This window comes from Barbus barbus, assembly GCF_936440315.1.
Source record: "Barbus barbus genome assembly, chromosome: 46".
NCBI lineage: Eukaryota > Metazoa > Chordata > Actinopteri > Cypriniformes > Cyprinidae > Barbus > Barbus barbus.
Genome location: NC_136724.1, coordinates 14,589,651 through 14,611,061, shown reverse-complemented (window position 1 = coordinate 14,611,061; position 21,411 = coordinate 14,589,651). Strand labels below are relative to the sequence as shown.

Genomic DNA, 21,411 nt, shown 5'->3' with positions numbered 1-21,411 from the left:
GTGCACATTACACCATTTATCAATAAATAGATAAATAAATTTAGCAATATTTGTACTTATATTGTTAACTGATTGCTATAAAGATAAATAATAAAAACTAAATAAAACAGTAGGCTTCGGGGTGTTAGGTTCTATTTTTCACTTTGGAAATCAAGTTTTCAATCATGTTTTGAGCTGAAATGTTGTGCAGTTATTAAGTGTTTGGGTCTGATTTATATGCTGCTCACACAAAAACGCTCCAATTAGTGATTCTTTCTTGTTCTTTATCTGAGGGCAAAAGTCAGTGTAGCACTCAACTTCCCAGTTTTATCAGCACATGTTGGGCAACTTGAACTGAGTGCTTGTTAATAATCTTAACCAGAGCCTGTGTGTCCATTATGAAAGGTTTGTCATGTATCTGTCCAGTCAATGCACATAATTTACCAATATGTTGCTGATTTTACAGTTCTGTGATGTTAATCGGGTACAAAGTGTCTGCTGGTCTGGCCATTAAGATTGAATGGCTGAGGTTGGGATTGGAAGAATAAGTAGTGTAAAGAGAAAATGAAAAAGTTAGAGGAAGAAAGTGATCGTTCAGAGCGGGATATGAGATGTGTGGTGAAAAGTGTGTCATGTGATTCTTTGGCCCTAGCAGAGTACGTCCTACTGAGGAACTTTTATGAACTTCTGGTTCACGTTGCTTTGTATATTTATTTAGTGAGGCAGATCTGGAAACATGACAGGTGTTTACAGCAGTGGTTCTCAGTAGGTCGCCAGAAGGGAAAATATAATGGTAAATTAAAATAAGATAAGCATGCATTGTTAGGATAACATTATTGAAATTTTGTAGTAAAATGTTTCCTATTATTTCACAGGCTGTACGTCAAACGTTCAAACTAGTTTAGAGCAAAAACTTATAAATAATAACACAATATTGTATTAAAGTCTGCATACTGCTGGATCTATGCAATTAATTGTATGTATATCTCAATGTTTAATTTGAAGTTTTTTAATTTTGTATAATAAACACTACTTGTAAAATCTGGGTCCTGATGCAGAACGATTTGAGTGCCTCTAGTTTGAACTTCACCCACTAGCTCATTGCTGTGGTTCATGATACAGTTAGGTCTGAAGGTGCCCAGAGTCACCTTGAAGGATACATTAGCCATAATTTATGACTACATAAAAACACATTTAAGAGCCAGTGTCTTCAGCGCTAAAATATATGACACCATACATAATTACAAGTTAACACAGTTCTCAGTTAGTGGCAAGTTATCAGTGGTCAAGCTGGCCTTTGACACCAAAGAGACGAGTGCTTGCTACATTTACACCCTGCTCCTCATAAGTTAAGATCATGTTGTTAGAAGGAAGAGAACTTTTCAGAATGCGATGTCAGAAAGCACATAGATCTAATGGAAATATAGCCCTTAGTATGATCATGTCTGCAAGTTTTAGCTGATTCATCTGGTTTGTGGTTTTGCAGTACTGACTAGCAGATAATGTGTTAGTTATGGTGCAAGAGATGACATGGTTGTGTCTAGATAAAAAGTCAAGAAATTCACATTTTTTGAGAGTTTGTGGGAAGAAACGTATTGTCTTTGACCCAGTAGGTGTATGTATGCATGTATCTATCTGTCTATCTATCCTTTAAAAATGTCAAATATGTGTTTAACCTACAGTTAAAGGAAGTACTTTATAAATAAAAGACATACATTTTTATAGTACTTCCTTCTTACCTTTACTGTGAGTTTAACAATTTTTTTATATTTTTAAAAGAAAATCTGATATTTTTGACTTTTCTTAAACAACTTTTTCTATAATAGACCAGGTTTAATATCGTTTGGCTAATGGCTTGCATATTTTCCCACCCATAAACCCCTCAATATTCAGATCATGGTCAATAATGTGTGTTTTTCAATGGGATATTTAACCTTTACATTTGTTGCCCGATCCACATTTACTTACAGTAAATACAGTATAACAAAATGAAAAGTTATTCTTTTTTTTAACCTTCCTAATTATTTTGTTGACCTCAAAAGCTGTGAGTCAGACCTTTTGAAACTTTATGATATTTTAGTGCAAAATCTGGCTAATAATAATAATGTGGCCCAGTGCATAAAAATTCAACACAGTAGGCCTATTCACATCAGTGGTCAATAATTTTCAATGGCGTATTATTTGTTCCCGCATTCACATCTGCCTTAACCATTTAAATCTTCCTAATGGCATAAAATTGACCATCTGACCTTCAAACACCAACTCTTTGAGAAACATACATGTGGCCTCAGGTAGAGTTTCCATCGTAGAAACAAGGAGGAGCAAATGAACAGGAAGCGACTCCTGAGCAGCACGTTTCGATCTATGATTGTGGAGACGGACATCTGTGGCCCTCGAGCAGTGCCTGCGTCTTTAAATGTAAGGCTTTTGTGTCGTCTGACTGCGGGGAGCGGTGTCGTTAGACGCGGACATAGAGCACGCGTTGTCTGCAGGGGAAACCATCGTCTGTTGCAGAACACGCACAGCGGAGTGGAGTCTTATTAAAACATCCACAGATTGCCCGAGGCGGCCCAAATGACATGGTGGGAGAGGGTTTGGAGCTTGTCTATTAGAGAGGCTGACTGGAATGGGAGAAGTGACGCTCGTAGTCCATCTCTCCACACCAGCTTTCGATCATGCAGCAGCTGGGTAAACTCTCCTGTCACATACAGACAGAGCTATTATTTACCGAGCGACATTATTACGTGCGGAAAATAATAATCTTACGATCGTCTGCGATGCGGCAACATTTGAGAGGGAGTCGTAGTAAGCGGCTGTGTCTCAAAACACGCGACGCGACGCATTGAAGCTATACGTCATCGCAAAACGTTGACCTCACGGACCAATCAGCAGTAAGCTCGAGACTACTCATGAACAAATAACATTCTTTATATTGATTTATTAAAATAGTTTTAGTTCATTTAATTCACATTTATATATTATTTAAATCAATGTATGTACGTTTTAATTATAACCGCATATACATATAAGAATTGTATATCAATTATTGTATTGTTATTGTAATATATCAGGAGTTCATAACGAAAAGACAGTGATGCAACGTCAATTTAAACGAATTATATTTTTGTTTATAAAATCATTATAGTTCATTCAGACGGCGAATTTAGTAAATTAGCTCTGCAGCGCGTCAAAGACAAAAACCGTCGACGCGACGCAACGGACGCTTTCAGTGTATTGATGATGATCGCAGAGATTTATTTTTAACGCGTCGTGACTCTCCCGACATGTATGGATGTTGGGATCAGGCGCGGGTGATGCCTAAAATACTGTCTAGGTAGGAAGCTCGCTGCGTTTTGAGACGCAGCCATTGTCTCATTGCTTTTCGTTTCAGCGCATCGTGAATACACAGGTGTTTCCACTGAATAAAGCAGCTTTTATAAAGATAAACAAATGCACAAGGTTTCCTACAAAGGTGTTTGCTGCGCCATTGTGCTCCCATCAGCACATTCTATACTGGGGGTCCCGTGGGCGTCGCGCTTATGCTGTATTGGTGACGGAGCTTTTGCTCGTAGAGGATGAGAAGGATGAGGATGAAAGGGACGGGGAGGGCGGTGCAGTGGGTGCACCGAGGGGAAACGTCATTGGCATCAGGGGCGGCTTGCATCAGCTCAGTAGTAGTGTTAGTGGCCAGCGCACTGAACTGTAAACCACATTTCTATGTCTCTTCTTCCTCCTGTCTTCTTCCACGCGCACTTACGCTAGCCTCGCCTCTCTCCCATCACTCAAACGGTGCAGGACCCTCGTGCTCGGCTGCCGGCTACCGCAAGGCAGAGGATGAGATGTCCGGAACCACATCACAGGCGGACCCGATAGATGCCACCGCGAGGACCGTGCAGCTCAACCGAGCCCAGACCACCAAATTTTGTGACAACCATGTCAGGTGAGTTCATTCAGGTCTTTATTGAAAATGTTAGAGTGCCGTTTGATTTATTCACGCTTGTTTTATTGTATTCTTTGTTTAAAGTGTGAACATGGTCAGGTCTCATAGTTTGTAATATAATTGTGGTCTCGTTAATGTAGCTATTTTAAAAGCATGTTAAAGATGCTGCACACAGTTGTATCTTTGTTGCTTTGGTGTATGGTGGTCTGCTGAAATGAGATTGAAACAAATGCAAAAATTAATATGCATATGGATAAGCATTTAACTTGCACTGTCAACATACTGTAATATTTAGTTTACATTTTTTAATTTATTAACACTACAGTTCAAAAGTTTGGGGTCAGTAAGAGGTTTTAATGTGTTTGAAAGAAGTTTTATATGTGTACCATGGCTGCAAATAGTAAGAACAGTAAGATTGTAAAATAATATTGCAATCTAAAATCTAACTCTTTTCTGTTTTAATATATTTTAAAATGTTAGTTCCTGTGATGGTGAAGCTGAATTTTCAGCAGCTATTACTCAAGTCTTCAGTGTCACACGATCCTTCAAAAATTATTCTAATATGCTGATTTCACAAGATACATTTTATATTATGAATTTCATATTATTATTATTATTATTATCAGTGTAAAAATTATTATGCTGCTTAATATTTTTGTGGAAACCTTCATATATTTTGTTCAATATTCTTTGATTTATAGAAATTTTAAAAAGACAATTTAATGTATCCTTGCTGAATAAAATTATTATTTTCTATAAAAAAAGTTATTGACCCCAAATTTTTAAACATTAGTTTCAAGTGTCTATTTCCATTTATGTGAATTATTTAATTGTATTTATTTGTCCATTTAAGTTGCTTAAAAATCTCATCAAGATTGTTTTTTTCGCCCATTTTTGCATTGCATCAAAAATATCAACTGAAACACACTAACAAGAATATTTAGTGTATCTTTATTTATTAACAGTTAAGTCTTTATAAAATTGAAAACATCAGTAAACAATGCAAGTGTATTGACGGTGGCTGGAGATGCACCTTCAATTATTACTATTATTATTTATTATTATTATTATTAGTATTTTTGCACACTTCAAAGAGGGGCAATATCTAATTTTTAGTGTGATCAGCCAGTCACAGAGATTTGAATTTATTCAAATTTAAAAAACGTCCCAACATTTCCGGAATCCGGGGTGTGTGTGTGTGTATGTATGTGTGTGTATATATGTGTATGTGTGTGTATATATGTATATGTGTGTGTATATATATATATATATATATATATATATATATATACGCCTCCTCCCGTTTTTCCTTTATTTCCTTCACTCTCATTTTTTTGTGTTCACATGTTATTCTTGAATTAATTATTAAATTAAACCCATTGTATTTGATGCGTCACCAACAACACAGCTGTTCCAACATTTCATGATCCAGCATAAAAATCAACTTATTAACTCCTAATGCTATGTGATTGATTGTAAAAATGCTTTAATCAATTTAAGATTTTCCCTCAGGGAATTTACATGCTAAATTTACATTCAACGCGAATCCGAATAGCTCCCATTAAGTGAAGTACTCCATCAGAGATTTCCTGTGAGTACACCAAGGTCATGTTCCGGGCTGTGCTTGGCTAGAGTTCATCTGCAGTTCCAGAACAAAAAGTCTTTTGATCTCCAAAGTGCCTAAGTACTCCAAATGGTTTTTTAAAATCCTGTTATATCAGTTTGATTCATTTCGTATGCAGTGAAGTTCTGCTTGATGACAAAATTGCACTTTTTGAAACTTTATGAAGATGATTGCGTTATGTATATGATCAATAGTTGTTACAAAAGCTTGATAGATTTGGATCCCAGATCGCTTTCATATTAGTGCCACAATATGGAAGCTCATACAAAATCAGCCTCTCAGTACCGAAACACTCACCCACACACACTTCATCGATCCGCCAGTATATTCTAAAGATTCAGTTCTGCTCTAAAAGGCTCTATTTTGGTTCCTGTAACGACATTAAGGCGGGCCTAGAAATCTGTAGCCATTTTGTCATTGGCTAATTTCAGATCAGACGGAGCTCTGACCTTTTCAGCTCATCAGCTTCTCAGAATATAATGCCTGCGTGGCTGTGGCAGTGGAAATTTTCATAACAATTGTTCAGATCACTCTCTTATTCCTCGATCTTCATGTTTTATTTACCAACCGGTCTCTGCTTCCCATTCCATTGGCCTCCATTAGTCAGCTGTCAGTCACAAAGTAACCAGACCAACAAATCCAGCAGTGCAATCATCCATATCAGTCTTTTAGGGTAACCCCAGGTACTACACATCATGGTGACTGCAGTGTGGGTTACTGTGTGTGTGATTGGACCGCTGAATGTTAATGAAGGGGATCGTATGAATACTCTCAGCCACTCTTTGATGTCAACGATAGCCTGCTGTACTTCCAGGTCACAGTGTGGGTTACACAGGGTTTGTTAGGCTGTGAACTCATTGCCGATGAGCCCAAGAAGGGTGTCGTGTTTACAGAAGACTGCATTCACATAAGTACACATGCTGTAGTATAGACACATGTTTACACTCTTAAAAATAAAGCTTCTTTATTGGCATATATGGTTCCATGAAGAACATTTAACATCAATAGAAACTTTCCATTGCACAAATGGCTCTTTTATATTGTTTCGATTATTAAAATGTTCTTCAATTGTTCACTGAAAGGTTCTTTGTGGATCCCAAAATGGTTCTTCTATGGAATCTCTGTGAAAATCCCCTTTTATTTTTTAAAAGTGTACGATTAGATATTCAGTATACAAAATGTGCCTCCTGATGCAGATATAAACACACACCCACACAAACAGATACTGACTCATGTTTTAGATGGACAACCTTGGGACGGAGGCAAATTTGTAGTCCTAAAGGTTATTTTTAGGCATTCTTAACTGCTATTTTAATGATTGTAATACATTTACTGCCGCAATCAGCTATTCAAGAGCTACTTAGGAGTTCAATCAATACCGATAATTGACAGACACGGTGAGAAACATCCATCCTAAACGCCCAGACACTTATTTTGGGATTGTTTATCTAAATTTAATGCAGTGGGCAGTGAAGTGTCAGGCATTTGTGAAAGCACGTAGATGTTGGCTTGTATCAAAACACTTACAAATGCTTTTTTTTTTTTTCAGAAGCTTGAGTGGAGCTAATTCTAAATTAGTGCTGTTATGGCCCTGGCTGTATATATAGATGTTTATAAATAGTTGATAGTTTAAACACTGTCGATTTTCCCTTTTTCCCCTCTAGCACGGCTAAATACGGGATCCTTACCTTCCTGCCGCGGTTCCTGTATGAACAGATCAGGCGAGCGGCTAATGCATTCTTTCTCTTCATCGCTCTTATGCAGGTATGATACTTGGCACGCTGTCAGAATTGCTTCTGCTTTGTCTTGAGGACCTCAGAGTACAAAATGTATTGGTTGTGGTGATTTCTTTCAAAGGGGATCTCCGAGGTGCTATACTGCTTATGCTGACCATGTGACTTTTCGGTTATTTGCCAACATGTCCATTTGTGTATTATATCCATTTCTGGAAGTGGTCTACTCTCATCCACTATGAGTCACTATGCAATCTCAATAACGGCACCATGTATTTCATGAAAACAAGTGAGCCAAAAAAAGTTAAATATCTAAAAGGTTTCTTCACTGTGTCATGTTGTTTACTCATTACAGTGCTTTGCAAGGCAGCACTGTATTGATATTCCTCAAAAACTCTGGCTAAGCAGTTTGTTCTGAAGTGGTGAACTTCTATGATGCATTCAGCCTTTGTTTTGAAGTTTAAGTGTGCTTGTATTATAGATTTATATATAATAACATCATTCCTTATGATTTTTACAAGGATAATTCACCTAAAATTTAAAATTCTGTTAGTTTTTCCCATATGTTAAGAAATGAAGATGACTGGAGTTTATAAGCTTCAAAAACAGTGATAAAATTATCATAAAAGTAGTCCATACGACTGCAACACTATATTCCGAATCTTGTGAAATCAGATTGAGATTCTGTTTTACCTACCTAATTTTGTTTGTTTTAAAATAGACATAGGACTTTTCCGAAGCATGTTGTTTTACCACCAATGTAAAGTACTTCATATTATGTTTATCTATGTGCATTTTCAAATGCAGCAAATCCCTGATGTCTCACCGACGGGTCGCTACACTACACTGGTGCCCCTTATCTTTATTCTGACAGTGGCTGGGATCAAGGAGATCATTGAGGATTATGTGAGTATTTTGCTGAATGGAGCACTGAATTACCATTTAACTGTCCAGACTATGTTTTGACAACACTGGATAAGTGCATTGTCTTTGAAATGCAGTTGATAATTTTCCGATGAATAATGCTGATGAGATGTCACGTGTTGTGTTCTTGCAGAAAAGACATAAAGCAGACAATACAGTGAACAAGAAAAAGACAACAGGTTGAGTATAACTGTCTTATCTGTGAAACAGGGTCAGAAATGATCTAGGACAACCAGAAGTAACAAAAATGACCTAAAAATTTGAGGCTTTTATCTGTTATCTAAGATTTGATACATTTCAAAATGCTCTATTAGACCTATCAAGTTATGGGTTTAGGTCTTTTGCAGTCCTGGTAGTGACCTATATCTGTCAAATATCTGTATTCATATGTATTAAATATGTAGTGATTATGGTTTTATTATTAGTATTATTTATTTTTTTATGGTAAATAAAAAAAAAAACCTTTTGATAAATATTTTAAATATTTTTTACTTTTAGCTTAGCCTTGTTTTTTAAAACCCTAATTATTTAACAATTTTTAAATTTAATATTTAGAAATGTCAAAATCTATATTTATTTTTAATGTTTACTTTTTAAAAATAATGTGCATTATAATATTGTGATGCAAAATCGACCTCAGCATTTCAATGATTGATTTTAGATTTGTTTTATTGATTTTTTATTTTATTTTATTTTTTTATTTTTTTACAATGCAAAATAGTATAGAATTTTCATACATTCTGTTTGTTATCTGCCACAACAACAAAAACGTTTTGTTATCGGTCAGAATTGTAATATCAGTGCATCCCTATGATTCATGAATTTCTATGATTCATGAATCATAAAATTATTAATCATAATTATTACAAATATTTGACTTAACACACCGTGGGCTGCCCTAGTTTTTTGATGGTTAGAAATAATATCCCCTCATGAAGTTAAAAATGTCCCTGAAAATCTTTTTTTTAGGGGCAAATATTGCCTTTTAATAAAAACGTAAATTTAGTTATCTATTCATGTTCTATATTGTTATATATTCATGATGGGAGTTTTTCTGATAATGTCATTGTTTTGCAGTTCTACGTAACGGAGCATGGCAAACCATCATATGGAAGCAGGTAACCCCATCTTTCTCTTTCTTTCTGCATCTTTTTTTCTTACTCCTCTTTTTTCCCTCCTTTGTCAATGATGCTTTAATTTCTGTCCTGTAGTTTTTATGGTAACACCTGCTTTTTTTCAGTTCACCTCTCACTGCATTTTTTTTAACTTTCTCTTTTTGATTTTGTACATCCTGCTGTATGTTGCTCCTTTCTTTGTTTCAAGCACTGTGGTCTCTTTCTTAATCTAATTTTCTCCCTCCTCATGCTGTTGCAATGCTGCACCTGCCCACTAGGTGGCAGTGGGAGACATAGTCAAGGTGACCAATGGGCAGCATCTTCCGGCTGACATGGTCATAGTGTCCTCCAGGTCAGCACCACAGTGTGTTTGTGTGTGTATCCATGGGGTTTGTCATCCTGTGTTTGTACTGTAGTGTGATTTTTATAGCAGTGAAAAATAAAATGTAATTTTGGAAAATATATATGTGTGTTATTTATGTTTGTGTGCAGCTGTTTTGTTCAAAATCTGTTTTTTCTCACAGTGAGCCTCAGGCGATGTGCTATACTGAAACATCCAACTTAGATGGTGAGACCAACCTAAAGATCCGACAGGTACGTATTACATATAAATCGAATATGTATATAATGTGTTTTAAGAGTATAACATCCTTGTTGTTTGTTAAATGTGTGTTTCAGGGTCTCTCTCTCACAGCTAGTTTTCAGTCTCTGGAGGAACTGATGGCTTTGTCTGGTCGTCTTGAATGTGAGGGGCCAAACAGACACTTGTATGACTTCACTGGAACACTGCGCTTAGACAACCACAAGTACGTCAACTTGCTATTAATGAGAAATTAAAATATAACTCGCATACACATACACTACATTCAGTCATCATGTGCTTGTATTACAGCCCAGCTCCACTTGGGCCCGACCAGGTGTTGTTACGAGGAGCCCAGCTCAGGAACACGCAGTGGGTTGTGGGAATTGTAGTTTACACTGGACATGATTCAAAGCTAATGCAGGTAAGTGTGATCTCTTATAAGCTGGATGTGGACCAGTGTTGTTACAGTTTAAAACTCATTTTATTTATATAATATAAATAATTATATATATAGAATAATATACTAAATTTATAGGAATATTACCATGGATACTTACTGTATCATATGTATTATTAGTATTTAAAATAATAATAATTAAAGCTAAACAAATATAAAAACTACTAAAAATGACAGTAACAATAAAATTAATAAAACAATCTTAAATTAAAACAAAAATTGAAAATATACAATTAAATGCTAACTCAAAATGAATAAATACTGTAATAATTGGTTAAAAATATATTATATATATAACAGTAAAATAACACTACTGTGGACAGTTATTAGTATTATTTGAAGGAAATGCTATGAAAATATCATAGAGATAAATATGGTAACCATTCAGGTGGTTTTAATTATGTCATCTGAAATTACATCTGAGGCTACACTTTCCTAATACCTTTTATAAATGAAAACACTGACCAAGGCTTTATTTTATTTTATCCTATTTATCCTTTATAAATCCTACTGACCCCAAATTTGAACAGTAGTGTGTGTGCATGTTGTGTTTTGAGCATTAATATAATATTTCCATCCTGCAGAATTCCACTAAAGCTCCACTGAAGCGTTCTAATGTGGAGCGTGTGACAAACATGCAGATCCTGGTTCTGTTCGGGATTCTCCTGGTCATGGCGCTGGTCAGCTCCATCGGTGCCGCCATATGGAACAAACAGCACACAGATGAGGCTTGCTGGTACCTTTCCCGTGCAGGTGAAACCCACAGGGAAACCTACATTGCCTTTTCAGATATGGATTTAGAATATTTAGTGTACCTTTTCACTTAATAGCACTTACTAAGACAAAAAATAAATACTTTTGTTAATTTTGCATATGTTAGCATTTGTTAGTATTTTATATGTTATAAAATAAGCATGTGTGGTTGTGTATCCAGGTGACATCTCTCTGAACTTCTGGTACAATCTGCTAACCTTCATCATCCTCTATAACAACCTGATTCCCATCAGCCTCCTGGTCACGCTAGAAGTGGTCAAATTCACACAGGCTCTCTTCATCAACTGGGTAAAATAATATTAAATAATAATCACCAATTTCATTGGTATCAATTGATCACAGTGTTAAAATGCAGTATTTTTTTGACAAAACCATGAGCACAGAACTCTGATTCTCTGTGAATAAGTGCTTTGTTCTTCATGCATGTTTACAGGATGTTGAGATGTATTACGCCGAGACAGACACTCCCGCTATGGCCCGAACGTCCAATCTGAATGAAGAACTCGGCCAAGTGAGAAGCTCCTCCCATTAACTTTTGCAAACGTTTATTTACCTCAACTCCAGTACATCTCCTTCACCATCTCTTTCTTTTTCAGGTAAAATATCTATTTTCAGATAAGACCGGCACTCTCACCTGCAACATCATGCACTTTAAGAAGTGCACGATAGCTGGAATTACATACGGGTAATTGTAGTGTTTCTTTGCTTTTGTCCATCAATACACTCACATTATCTTTTGTGCTTTGCATCGTTCTGGCTCTATTAGTGTGCATTGATCTGTTACTTTTTGTTTATATTTATGTGAATGGCCACTGATCTATAATGCTGTCTCCAGGCATTTCCCAGACCTGGACTGCGATCGATCCATGGAGGACTTCAGGTCAGATGCCGCCGATTCTATCTCTGTCCTGTACCCTAGCGAATATTACACTGGTCTAAAAGGATAATGTGCATTATTACGTTATGTTGTCCATTATATCTCATTTCTGTTTTGTTTTTTTGCAGTCACCTTCCCTCTACAAGTCATAATTCCACCGAGTTTGATGATCCTGCTCTTATCCAGAACATTGAGAAGAATCATGTAAGAGCTTTATAGCTGTTATTATTCTGTCATAGCTTGGATATTAAAACAGGTTCTTGTGAATTATGTATGTTAATAGTTAAAAGCTGCTTCTTCCCTTTCTCTATAGCCTACATCCCCGCAGATTTGTGAGTTTTTGACCATGATGGCTGTTTGTCATACTGTTGTTCCTGAGCGAGAAGGAAACCAAATTATCTTCCAGGCTTCCTCACCAGGTACCACAACATTCTTGTTGGTTTCTGAATATTTGAAGCTGCTCCCTCAGTTTGATTTGATTTGAGTTAACCAGTTAATTATCACACTTAAAACGGTTTTCATATAATTAAAAAATGATATATGGAAAAACACTTTGACACAATAAACATCAATTTTACTCTTCTTTTAACATAAGTTACATGCCATAGTGCTGTTATTCCTAGGCAGGGGATAAACCTAAAAAAAAAAAAGTCTTCCAATCCTTTTCATGTTTAGCAGTGTAAAGTTTTGCATTTGTGTAACAAAAAAAAAGAAAAAAGTATTATTTAAGTTTTAAGTAAGACATGTACTAATATAAATTAATGCGATATTTAATATAAATAATGAATATAAATTTATTTGTATATATACACATACTACCTTTCAAAAGTTTGGAGTCAGTAAGGATGGATTAAATTGACAATAAAATATTTATTTCTAAAATATTTATAATGTAAAAAAATATTTGTTTTGAATAAATGCTGTTCTTTTGAACTTTGTATTCAGTATAGTATAAGTATCCTAGAAAAAAAATGTATCGCAGTTTCCACACAACTCTTTCAATACTGGTAATAATAAGAAATGTAAGCAATTCCATGTATTAAAATTATTAAAATGAAATTTCTGAAGGATCATGTGACACTGAAGACTGGAGTAATGATGCTGAAAATTCAGTTTTGTCATAACAGGAATAAATTACATTTTAAAATATATTAACAAAGAAAACAGTTATTTTAAACTGTAATAATATTTTGTGATATAACAGCTTTTTATCAGATTTTTTTAGCCTTGGGGGGCTTTTAACTGTGTTTCCATAATTTTGTGTTTTCAGATGAAGGAGCTCTGGTTAAAGGAGCCAAAAGTCTGGGCTTTGTTTTTACGGCACGAACCCCACGTTCAGTCATCATAGAAGCAGTTAGTATGTGTGTTCTTGCCATTTAATAATGAACCAAAACTCTTTGTATGGTAAATATGTACGTTTTCTATGTTTGTTTCTCAAGAGAGGAAAAGAGCAGACATATGAGCTTCTTAATGTACTGGAATTTTCCAGGTAGGAACCAGCTGTGAGCTCTCACAACATCACAAATACCTAGTACCTTGTGTTTCAATGTCTGTACCTTTTTTGCAGCAATCGCAAACGGATGTCAGTGATTGTCAGAACAACTACTGGAAAGCTTCGACTTTATTGCAAGGGAGCGGTACGTGTTACATAAACCACATAATTAGCATAAAAACAGAACGTAATCTACTGTTTAAAAGTGTCTGTCAGATCAAAAATATAGTAAAACAGCAATATTGTGAAATATTATTACAATTTAAAATAACTTCTGTTTTAACATATTTTTTAAAATGTAACCTATTTGTGATGACAGCTGATTAAATTTTTATTCTCCCTATGATTATATGACACAAGCCATTGTAATGTAGTGATGTCATGCATGTATTACAGGACAATATGATTTTTGAGCGTCTGAATGAGGCGTCACAGTATAAGGATCTGACCGTGACCCATCTGGAGCAGTTTGCCACAGAAGGTGAAGAGTTTCTCAGTATGTCATTGTTTCAAGGTTTAACATTTTATCTTCTCTTTGGGTTAACTTTGGTTTGTATTTGCATGTGCAGGGCTGCGAACACTTTGTTTTGCGTATGTGGACCTCGAGGAGGGGGCGTATCAGGAATGGCTGAAGGAGTACAATCGTGTCAGCACTGTGCTAAAGGACAGAGCACAGAAACTGGAGGAATGCTACGAACTCATAGAGAAGGTATGTCATTTATGCCATGCTTGTCACTATTACATGTAATCAAGGGTCAGTGTGTCTTTACTTTGACCAAACCAGACTTTTACTACAGATCTGGTTCACAAAGATGAACCACTTTTTTACACAAAGTGTAGATTTGAAAATGGACCTCTTAGAAATAACCGAGCAAAATACACCGTTGTGCTGAAGGATGTATTGTTCATTTGCACACATATACATTAAATTTAATATCTACATTTGTTGCTATACTAATGACACTGCAATGAGAGTGTCAGTGTAGATGGGAAAACTGGTGGAAATTATGCCAGTATCTTCACATACAGTATTGATGTCTTGCGTAAATCACAAGGTGCATGAGTGAACATAAGTGACAGGCATTTTATGATTCTTACATTATACAGTGTTTGGAAAAACTGGCTGTTCAACTCATTCACTATTCACAATATTAATGTCACAACATTTGCTATATGAGCAAAGAGAGAAAGAAAATATGTATATTCAGACCACTTCAATCAGAATTATGAATTTTGTATGATGTTACATATTTGTCATATCCAGAATGATGAAACACCTTGACAATTCAAACTGAAAAAAAGGTTTCTTGACTCTACATGTTTCTTACAAACAAAATCTGATTTTATATATTTGAGATATTAAATATTGGAAATAATTAATACATATTTTAATAATAATATATAATGTAATTTTAATAATTTCATAAATGTATATTAATAGTACATTTTATATATTATATATATATACACACATACATGTGTGTATGTGCATATATATGAATGGTTATACTGTACCTGAAAAAAAGCGCAGGTACAGTATATCCAGGTACAGTGTATCCAGGTACAGTGTATCTCTGAAGTACCTATTTGTAGCAACTTAGTGTCTTTGACTTGGTATCTTAAAAAAAAAACAACAACAAAAACTTTAGTGCCTTTTTGTGTAGGAGGGAGCAAATCTGTGTTATGTTCATTATACATGAGAGAGTCTGATGCAGAGACTAGCATCTTTTGTACATGGCTGTCCTCCAGATGCAGTGCTTTGACTTGTCAACAGGTGGCACTGTAACATTACATTTTCACAGTTCTGAATTTAGATTGTGCTGTGTTGTTTTCTCATTAACCGATACAAGCTATAAACTCACTGCCTCCCTGTCAGGCCGGATTACACAGTACTGCAAAACTTCGAAACTTCTGATCAGAGATCTGGGCCCCAGGACACAGACGCTGTTATATGGAGCAGTGAAAATCCATTTTGTTGGGTTTTGTGTGCTTTTCAGGGCTCTGGCCCAGATTAGTAGTCTGAGGAGGGGTTGGTATACCACAGCGAGGATAATTACCTGCACCAGTCTGCCAAGAGCCCCATAAAACCAGAGTCAACAACACTACTGTGTTACCTCTGCACACACACACATAAATACACCAAAAACTCCTCAAATATCCCCCCAAATACACATACTCTCACAGAGGGAGAGAGGAATTATTTAAAAGAAGTGGATAAGACATGGTGAAAGATGGAGAGGAGAAGGTGTAAAAGATGGAGAGGTTTTAGGTTGCCTGTATTTACTGAGTTTCTGTGAGCTTCTGTGTGTGGCTGTGTTTAGTGTTTAGTGCTTTCTGCTATGATTTGAGGTTTTCAAAACATGAATGATACTTCAAACTGTGCCATTTTTGAAGAAGGGTGTGCTATTACTTTGTCAAAAAAATCTGATTTAGAATTTTTGCCAGTGGAGAATAAAATAAGTTTAAAAAACACATAGAATGGCATTAAAGAAGGGGCTGAAGTCATATCTAGAGACCACAAAATAATCAAGACATAAGAGTCAATAAAGTAACTTTCTAGTAAACCACACATAACACCCTAGCATCATAATCCAGTTTATTTTCTTCAGTTAGAGAACAGGATTCAGAATTATAAATTTAAAGTGATTTTTTTTTTTTTTTTTTTGAAGAATTAATTAAAATGCTGTAATTGTATTTTCTTTTCTTTTTTAAAATGCATATCATTTTGCACTATAAATTAGCCATCAACATGTCATACGCAAAATATGTTATATTACCCAGAAGCAAGATAATATTGATCATATTTTTTTATAACTAAATTTGGTTAAATTAATACTGTTCAATTCAACTTTGTGGTTAGGTTACCATTTTGATTTGTAAAGTTTAAATAATTTAATATAATTAAATGATTTAAATAATTTAATATTAATATATATATATATATATATATATATATATATATATATATATATATATATATATATGTGTGTGTGTGTATATATGTATGTATAATATAAATAAAATAAATTATTTATTTATTTATTTAATTCAGTATCCTCTTTTTCTTCTCCCGGCTTCCTCTCTTTATTTATGTTTTTCATCTCTTTGCCACACACAGAACTTGCTGTTGCTGGGTGCCACTGCGATAGAAGACCGACTGCAAGCGGGAGTCCCAGAAACCATAGCAACACTCATGAGAGCCGACATCAAGATCTGGGTTCTGACCGGAGACAAGCAGGAGACGGCCATCAATATTGGTGTGTGTCATACATTGTTATATATTTATTCCACAAAGTCATACCATTGTTTGAGTCTGTATTAGCATATCTTCAATAGAACACCACTTGTAGTCAGACTTCTAACTAATGTAGATAGCCATAACTGATTATAACATGATTTTGCTGTTGTGGATGTTTGACATCAGATGATCATGTCAGCACCCAGGGTGATGAACATGGTTAATATTCAATATTTATTCCTGTGCACATATAATGCATCATTGGGTCAAAATTCTGAAAAACCTGTTGGTCTGTTTTGCTGGTTTAAGAGGTCTTTTGTGTGTTTGTCAGCTGGACAGGGAGACCGCTAATCCAATTAAACCAGACATTTTTTAAACATTACATATAGACCAACCTGTTCAGAAACAGATGTGTAAAACTGGTAAATGAGCTTTTGTTTTTAATTTTACACATGTAAAAACAGGCTAGCACTATAATATGTATCTTCTGCAATTTGTTATTTGTTTGCTAAGAGACTGTATTTTATGTAAAAAAAATTTTTGGGTTATATTACCAGTCAAAAGATTGGAATGATTAGGATTTTTTTATGTTTTTTACTTTTTACAGTAAAACAGTGATTATTGTGAAAAAGATGTTACGGTTCGATACGATTTCAGTACAACAAGAAAAAACAATAAATCTACTATGCTAGGTTTCTTTTCATTTATTTTGAACAGACAGTAGTACAATTACAATTTTTTCCCACCTAGATGTGAAAATACTAAATATTATATTAAATTATAATGTTATATATAAAATCCGCAATACATATATACATACAAGGAATAAATACTTGAAATATATTTAATTTAGTAAACAGATAAACAAGGGGATAAAACCCTATAGGCTATGCTGTGCTGAGTTTCAGTTCATTTTTGTGACGCGCTTAATTTATTCACAGAAAGGAAACTCAAATGGCAGAAAGCGACATCCTATTTGTTTTCTTTATTTTACAAAAGCACAATGTTTTGTTTTCATTTTGAGTGTACACAAATAAAAACAGACCTTTTACAGTGATGCATTTATTAAAAAGACAATAAATTACGGGAGTGTTTTAAGTTGATTCTGCTGGTATAAGGAAACCGTTGAAGTGATTGTGCGCACACACACACAAAACATAACACGAGCACAAAGCTCCATTTCACGAACAGTTGAGAAGCCTTTAAAGTATACTCCTTTGTCAGTGAGAGAGATGCGTTCAGTATCAGCACATGGTCACTGTCTAGTGGGCTTTGTTTTCAAGTGCGCAACTCATGGCATTCTCCTGTTCTTCTGCTGGCAGTTATCAAACAGCATTGCATTGCCTATTTTGCATTGCCATTACTATTTCTCACGTCACATGATCCTTCGGATATCATTCTAGTATGCTTATTTGGTGCTCAGTTATCAATTATAATTGCTGCTGAATTCTTTTAATAATGGTTCTTATTATTTTTTTTATTTATCATGGAAAGTGTGATACATTTTTCGGATTGGAGTAATAGCTGTTGAAATTTCACCTTTGCTCTCAGAGGAATAAATTGCATTTTAGAAATTTTATTGTAACAGAAAATAGTGATTTTAAATTGTAATATTTTTAACAAAATAACTGTTTTCACTGTAGTTTCGATCAAATAAATGCAGCGTATGTAAGCATAAATGACTTATTTCAAAAACTTAATCTTTTAAACAATTACGATTTTTTTAATGTATTTTTTATTCTACAATACATTACATTTTTAAGCTAAAATACTTGTTTGTATTTTAATTTCATAATAAATTGCAGACAGCAGCTTTAAAGTAGACTGACAAGGAAGTACAATGACACAACACAATACAATATCAAACGGACACTGATTGAAAACACACAGACATAGGCAGTCAGACGGGTGCTGCAGACAGACAGCTCAAAATAAATTGGGTGAGACTGGAGATAAACCAGTAAACAGCAGACAGGCATTAGTGGGTAATGACAGATATACAAAGAGGTTAAGTTGTTGTTGGGGTGTGTATGTGTGGCTTTGTGTAACGTGTCTACTGTAACTCTTCACTGTGTCTCAGGTTACTCCTGTAAGCTGGTGTCACATGGCATGTCCCTCATCATCGTCAATGAAGATTCCCTGGATGTGAGTACATATTGTGTTTTTATGTGTGTGTGTGTGTGTGTTGGTAAGTGTTCTCAGGCTGTCTCTGGAGGATGCTGGGTGTGGATAGGTGAGGGAAGTGTCTTTGTTCGCGTACAGGTGAAGGTAATTAAGGTGTCTGGTGTCATCACTGAGAACATGATGAAAGCATGATGGATCGTATGGACACATACTGTATGAGCAGAACACACACTCATATATGTTATGACATAAAAGCACATGAGAAAAAGCTGAAAAGCACACACAGGTGATTTTTCAATTAGAGGAATGTTTCTGTTCTCTAGAATGATTTTGAAGTAAAAATGCTTCATCATTCCAGTTTTAAAAGGTGAATTATAATAGCTATCAATTTTATTGTGTCCCTTTAATAATGTTTTCCTTATTTTTTTCAACTACTCTCTACTTCGTCGACTTCTCTATTTTTCTCACACACACAAGGTTAATTACTTCCAGGCAAAGATAGTCATACTAGGGAGCTTGTAAAGTCTCAGATCTCTGAGAACAGTCAGCCAGACAGCAGAGCATCACACACATAAGCATGCATAAACACACACACACACAGACTGAATTGAGTGCTGGAAACAAAGGCTCCTGGAAAGCAGCAGGATTCATGACTGTTCTTTTTTTCAGACATTTAGTTTTTGTTATTGGATAGAGATTTTAAGGGGCCATGCTACATTGTAAATAGCCATGCTACATTGTAGTTTTACTTACTCTTAGCATTAGTCAGATTAGTCACATATTGAAAAACACGCTTCTGTCAGTAATGTTTTGCATTGTATGGGATTATTTTTCGGCAACAGTATGCTCATGAATTTATGAAGTTACATTATAGCTATATAATGTCCAACTTGCTTGTGTACATAAAACAATCAAAACCAGTCTTAAGTCGCTGGGGTATATTTGTAGCAATAGCCAAAAATACATTGTATGGGTCAAAATGATCAAATTTTCTTTCATACCAAAAATAGGATATAAAGTAAAGATTATGTTGAAGATATCATGTAAATTTCTTACCATAAATATATCAAAACTTCATTTTTGATTAGTAATATGCATTGCTAAGAACTTAATTTGGACAACTTTACAGGTGATTTTCTCAATATTTAGATTTTTTTGCACCCTCAGATTCCAGATTTTCAAATAGTTGTATCTCGGACAAATATTGTCCTATCCCAACAAACCATACATCAATGGAAAGCTTATTTGTTCAGATGATGTATAAATCTCAATTTTGAAAAATTTACACTTAAGACTGGTTTTGTGGTCCAGGGTCACAAATACTGTAAACAATTTAAAAATTTTGCTACATATTTTAGCTATGATGAATTGACCAAGCAGCATCCAGAAATGGATCTATTTTATAATTATATATTAACTATTCTTATTTTATCAATAATTATTGCCAAATGTGGCGAAAATTCATAGTTGGTGTGAACAGCCCTAATTGGCTCAATCTGAAGCCTACGGCCTGGCGACAGGTTTTTGCGGTTGCAATGGATGGCGATTAATAAATGATAGTGTTGTTTTTGTTCTGCCTCTAATGGGCCGCCATTTGCAGTAAACAATATTGTGCTATTGAAAATTGTCCAACCACATTATGGAATTTATTGAATGAGTGTTTAATGGCTTTTTATTTGTACATTTTATGCAGCTAGTAAAAATGCATAGTAAAAGATTGATGTTTTGTGGAGATGGGCAGCTTTAGTCTCGGTTAAAATCTCCAAAATAATTATTACCAAGAAATCTAATCAAGCTCTTAAAATAACTCCCAATACCTCAGACACTGCTGGGGTGAGCCTAATGTCACAGTTGTGTGTTTGTGTGGAAGATATGGAGTGTGTGTGTGTGTGAGACAGCTGCCGTTTCGTGTAAAGCACAGTTGGGCCAACACATCATACTCCTTCATGTCTTCTTCCTTTCGTTCTGTCTGTCATCTATATAATGCACAAATAAGTCGATCATTGTTGATGGTGTGATTGGTTGATTTTTCTCTGTCTCCTGTCACACAACTCCTCCTCCGTCTGTCAGCGGCTCCCAAATTTACAGGAACAGTGTGTGCATTAGAGTGTGTTCGAGCGTAAGTGTGTGTGTGGGGTGAGGAGTAACGTGATCTCCTTTTGGCGCTCAATCTCGTCAAAACAAATTCTGCCAGCAAAGCCTCCTGGGTAAACATGATGGCTTTTGACTCCGACTCTGTGACAAGTTCCATCTGTCAGTCTGCTGTGACACACACACACACACACACACACACACACGGTCCCATTCAGACAACTGGTGTCCTTGTAACACACACAGAGGCATTCTTACCCAAACATTTTCTCTGCCTCCTTCCTTTGTCGCACATATTCTTTCATGACCCACACATATTCGCTCTTAATTTCCCAGACACACACACACACAGCTGTCTGTCTGATCTTTCTGATAGGCTGCGTTCCACGTTTGCTGTCACACTGCCTGTATTACATGACTTACACAAACAAACTCATTGTAGTCGTCATTAATCATATAC

General features: G+C 35.3%; 1 protein-coding gene across 4 annotated transcripts in view; it reads left to right on the top strand.

Moving 5' to 3' along the window:
* LOC306864887 (phospholipid-transporting ATPase IB-like) overlaps positions 1-21,411 on the top strand; it is a 61,581-nt gene that overhangs the window by 9,411 nt on the left and 30,759 nt on the right. For 2 of the 4 annotated variants that reach the window (XM_079409166.1, XM_079409168.1), the window contains 23 exons: positions 3,775-3,919; positions 7,208-7,307; positions 8,084-8,182; positions 8,334-8,379; positions 9,278-9,318; positions 9,594-9,667; positions 9,840-9,909; positions 9,994-10,121; positions 10,208-10,319; positions 10,940-11,108; positions 11,290-11,417; positions 11,563-11,640; positions 11,726-11,814; positions 11,965-12,009; positions 12,135-12,210; positions 12,320-12,425; positions 13,277-13,359; positions 13,446-13,495; positions 13,574-13,643; positions 13,895-13,979; positions 14,068-14,207; positions 16,617-16,755; positions 18,817-18,881. In XM_079409166.1, coding sequence (XP_079265292.1) covers positions 3,775-3,919; positions 7,208-7,307; positions 8,084-8,182; positions 8,334-8,379; positions 9,278-9,318; positions 9,594-9,667; positions 9,840-9,909; positions 9,994-10,121; positions 10,208-10,319; positions 10,940-11,108; positions 11,290-11,417; positions 11,563-11,640; positions 11,726-11,814; positions 11,965-12,009; positions 12,135-12,210; positions 12,320-12,425; positions 13,277-13,359; positions 13,446-13,495; positions 13,574-13,643; positions 13,895-13,979; positions 14,068-14,207; positions 16,617-16,755; positions 18,817-18,881 — 2,138 coding nt within the window. Of the gene's footprint in view, positions 1-2,317; positions 2,398-3,741; positions 3,920-7,207; positions 7,308-8,083; positions 8,183-8,333; positions 8,380-9,277; positions 9,319-9,593; positions 9,668-9,839; positions 9,910-9,993; positions 10,122-10,207; positions 10,320-10,939; positions 11,109-11,289; positions 11,418-11,562; positions 11,641-11,725; positions 11,815-11,964; positions 12,010-12,134; positions 12,211-12,319; positions 12,426-13,276; positions 13,360-13,445; positions 13,496-13,573; positions 13,644-13,894; positions 13,980-14,067; positions 14,208-16,616; positions 16,756-18,816; positions 18,882-21,411 lie in introns of those variants that run through there. The other 2 variants (XM_079409169.1, XM_079409167.1) reach the window with 2 other exon arrangements.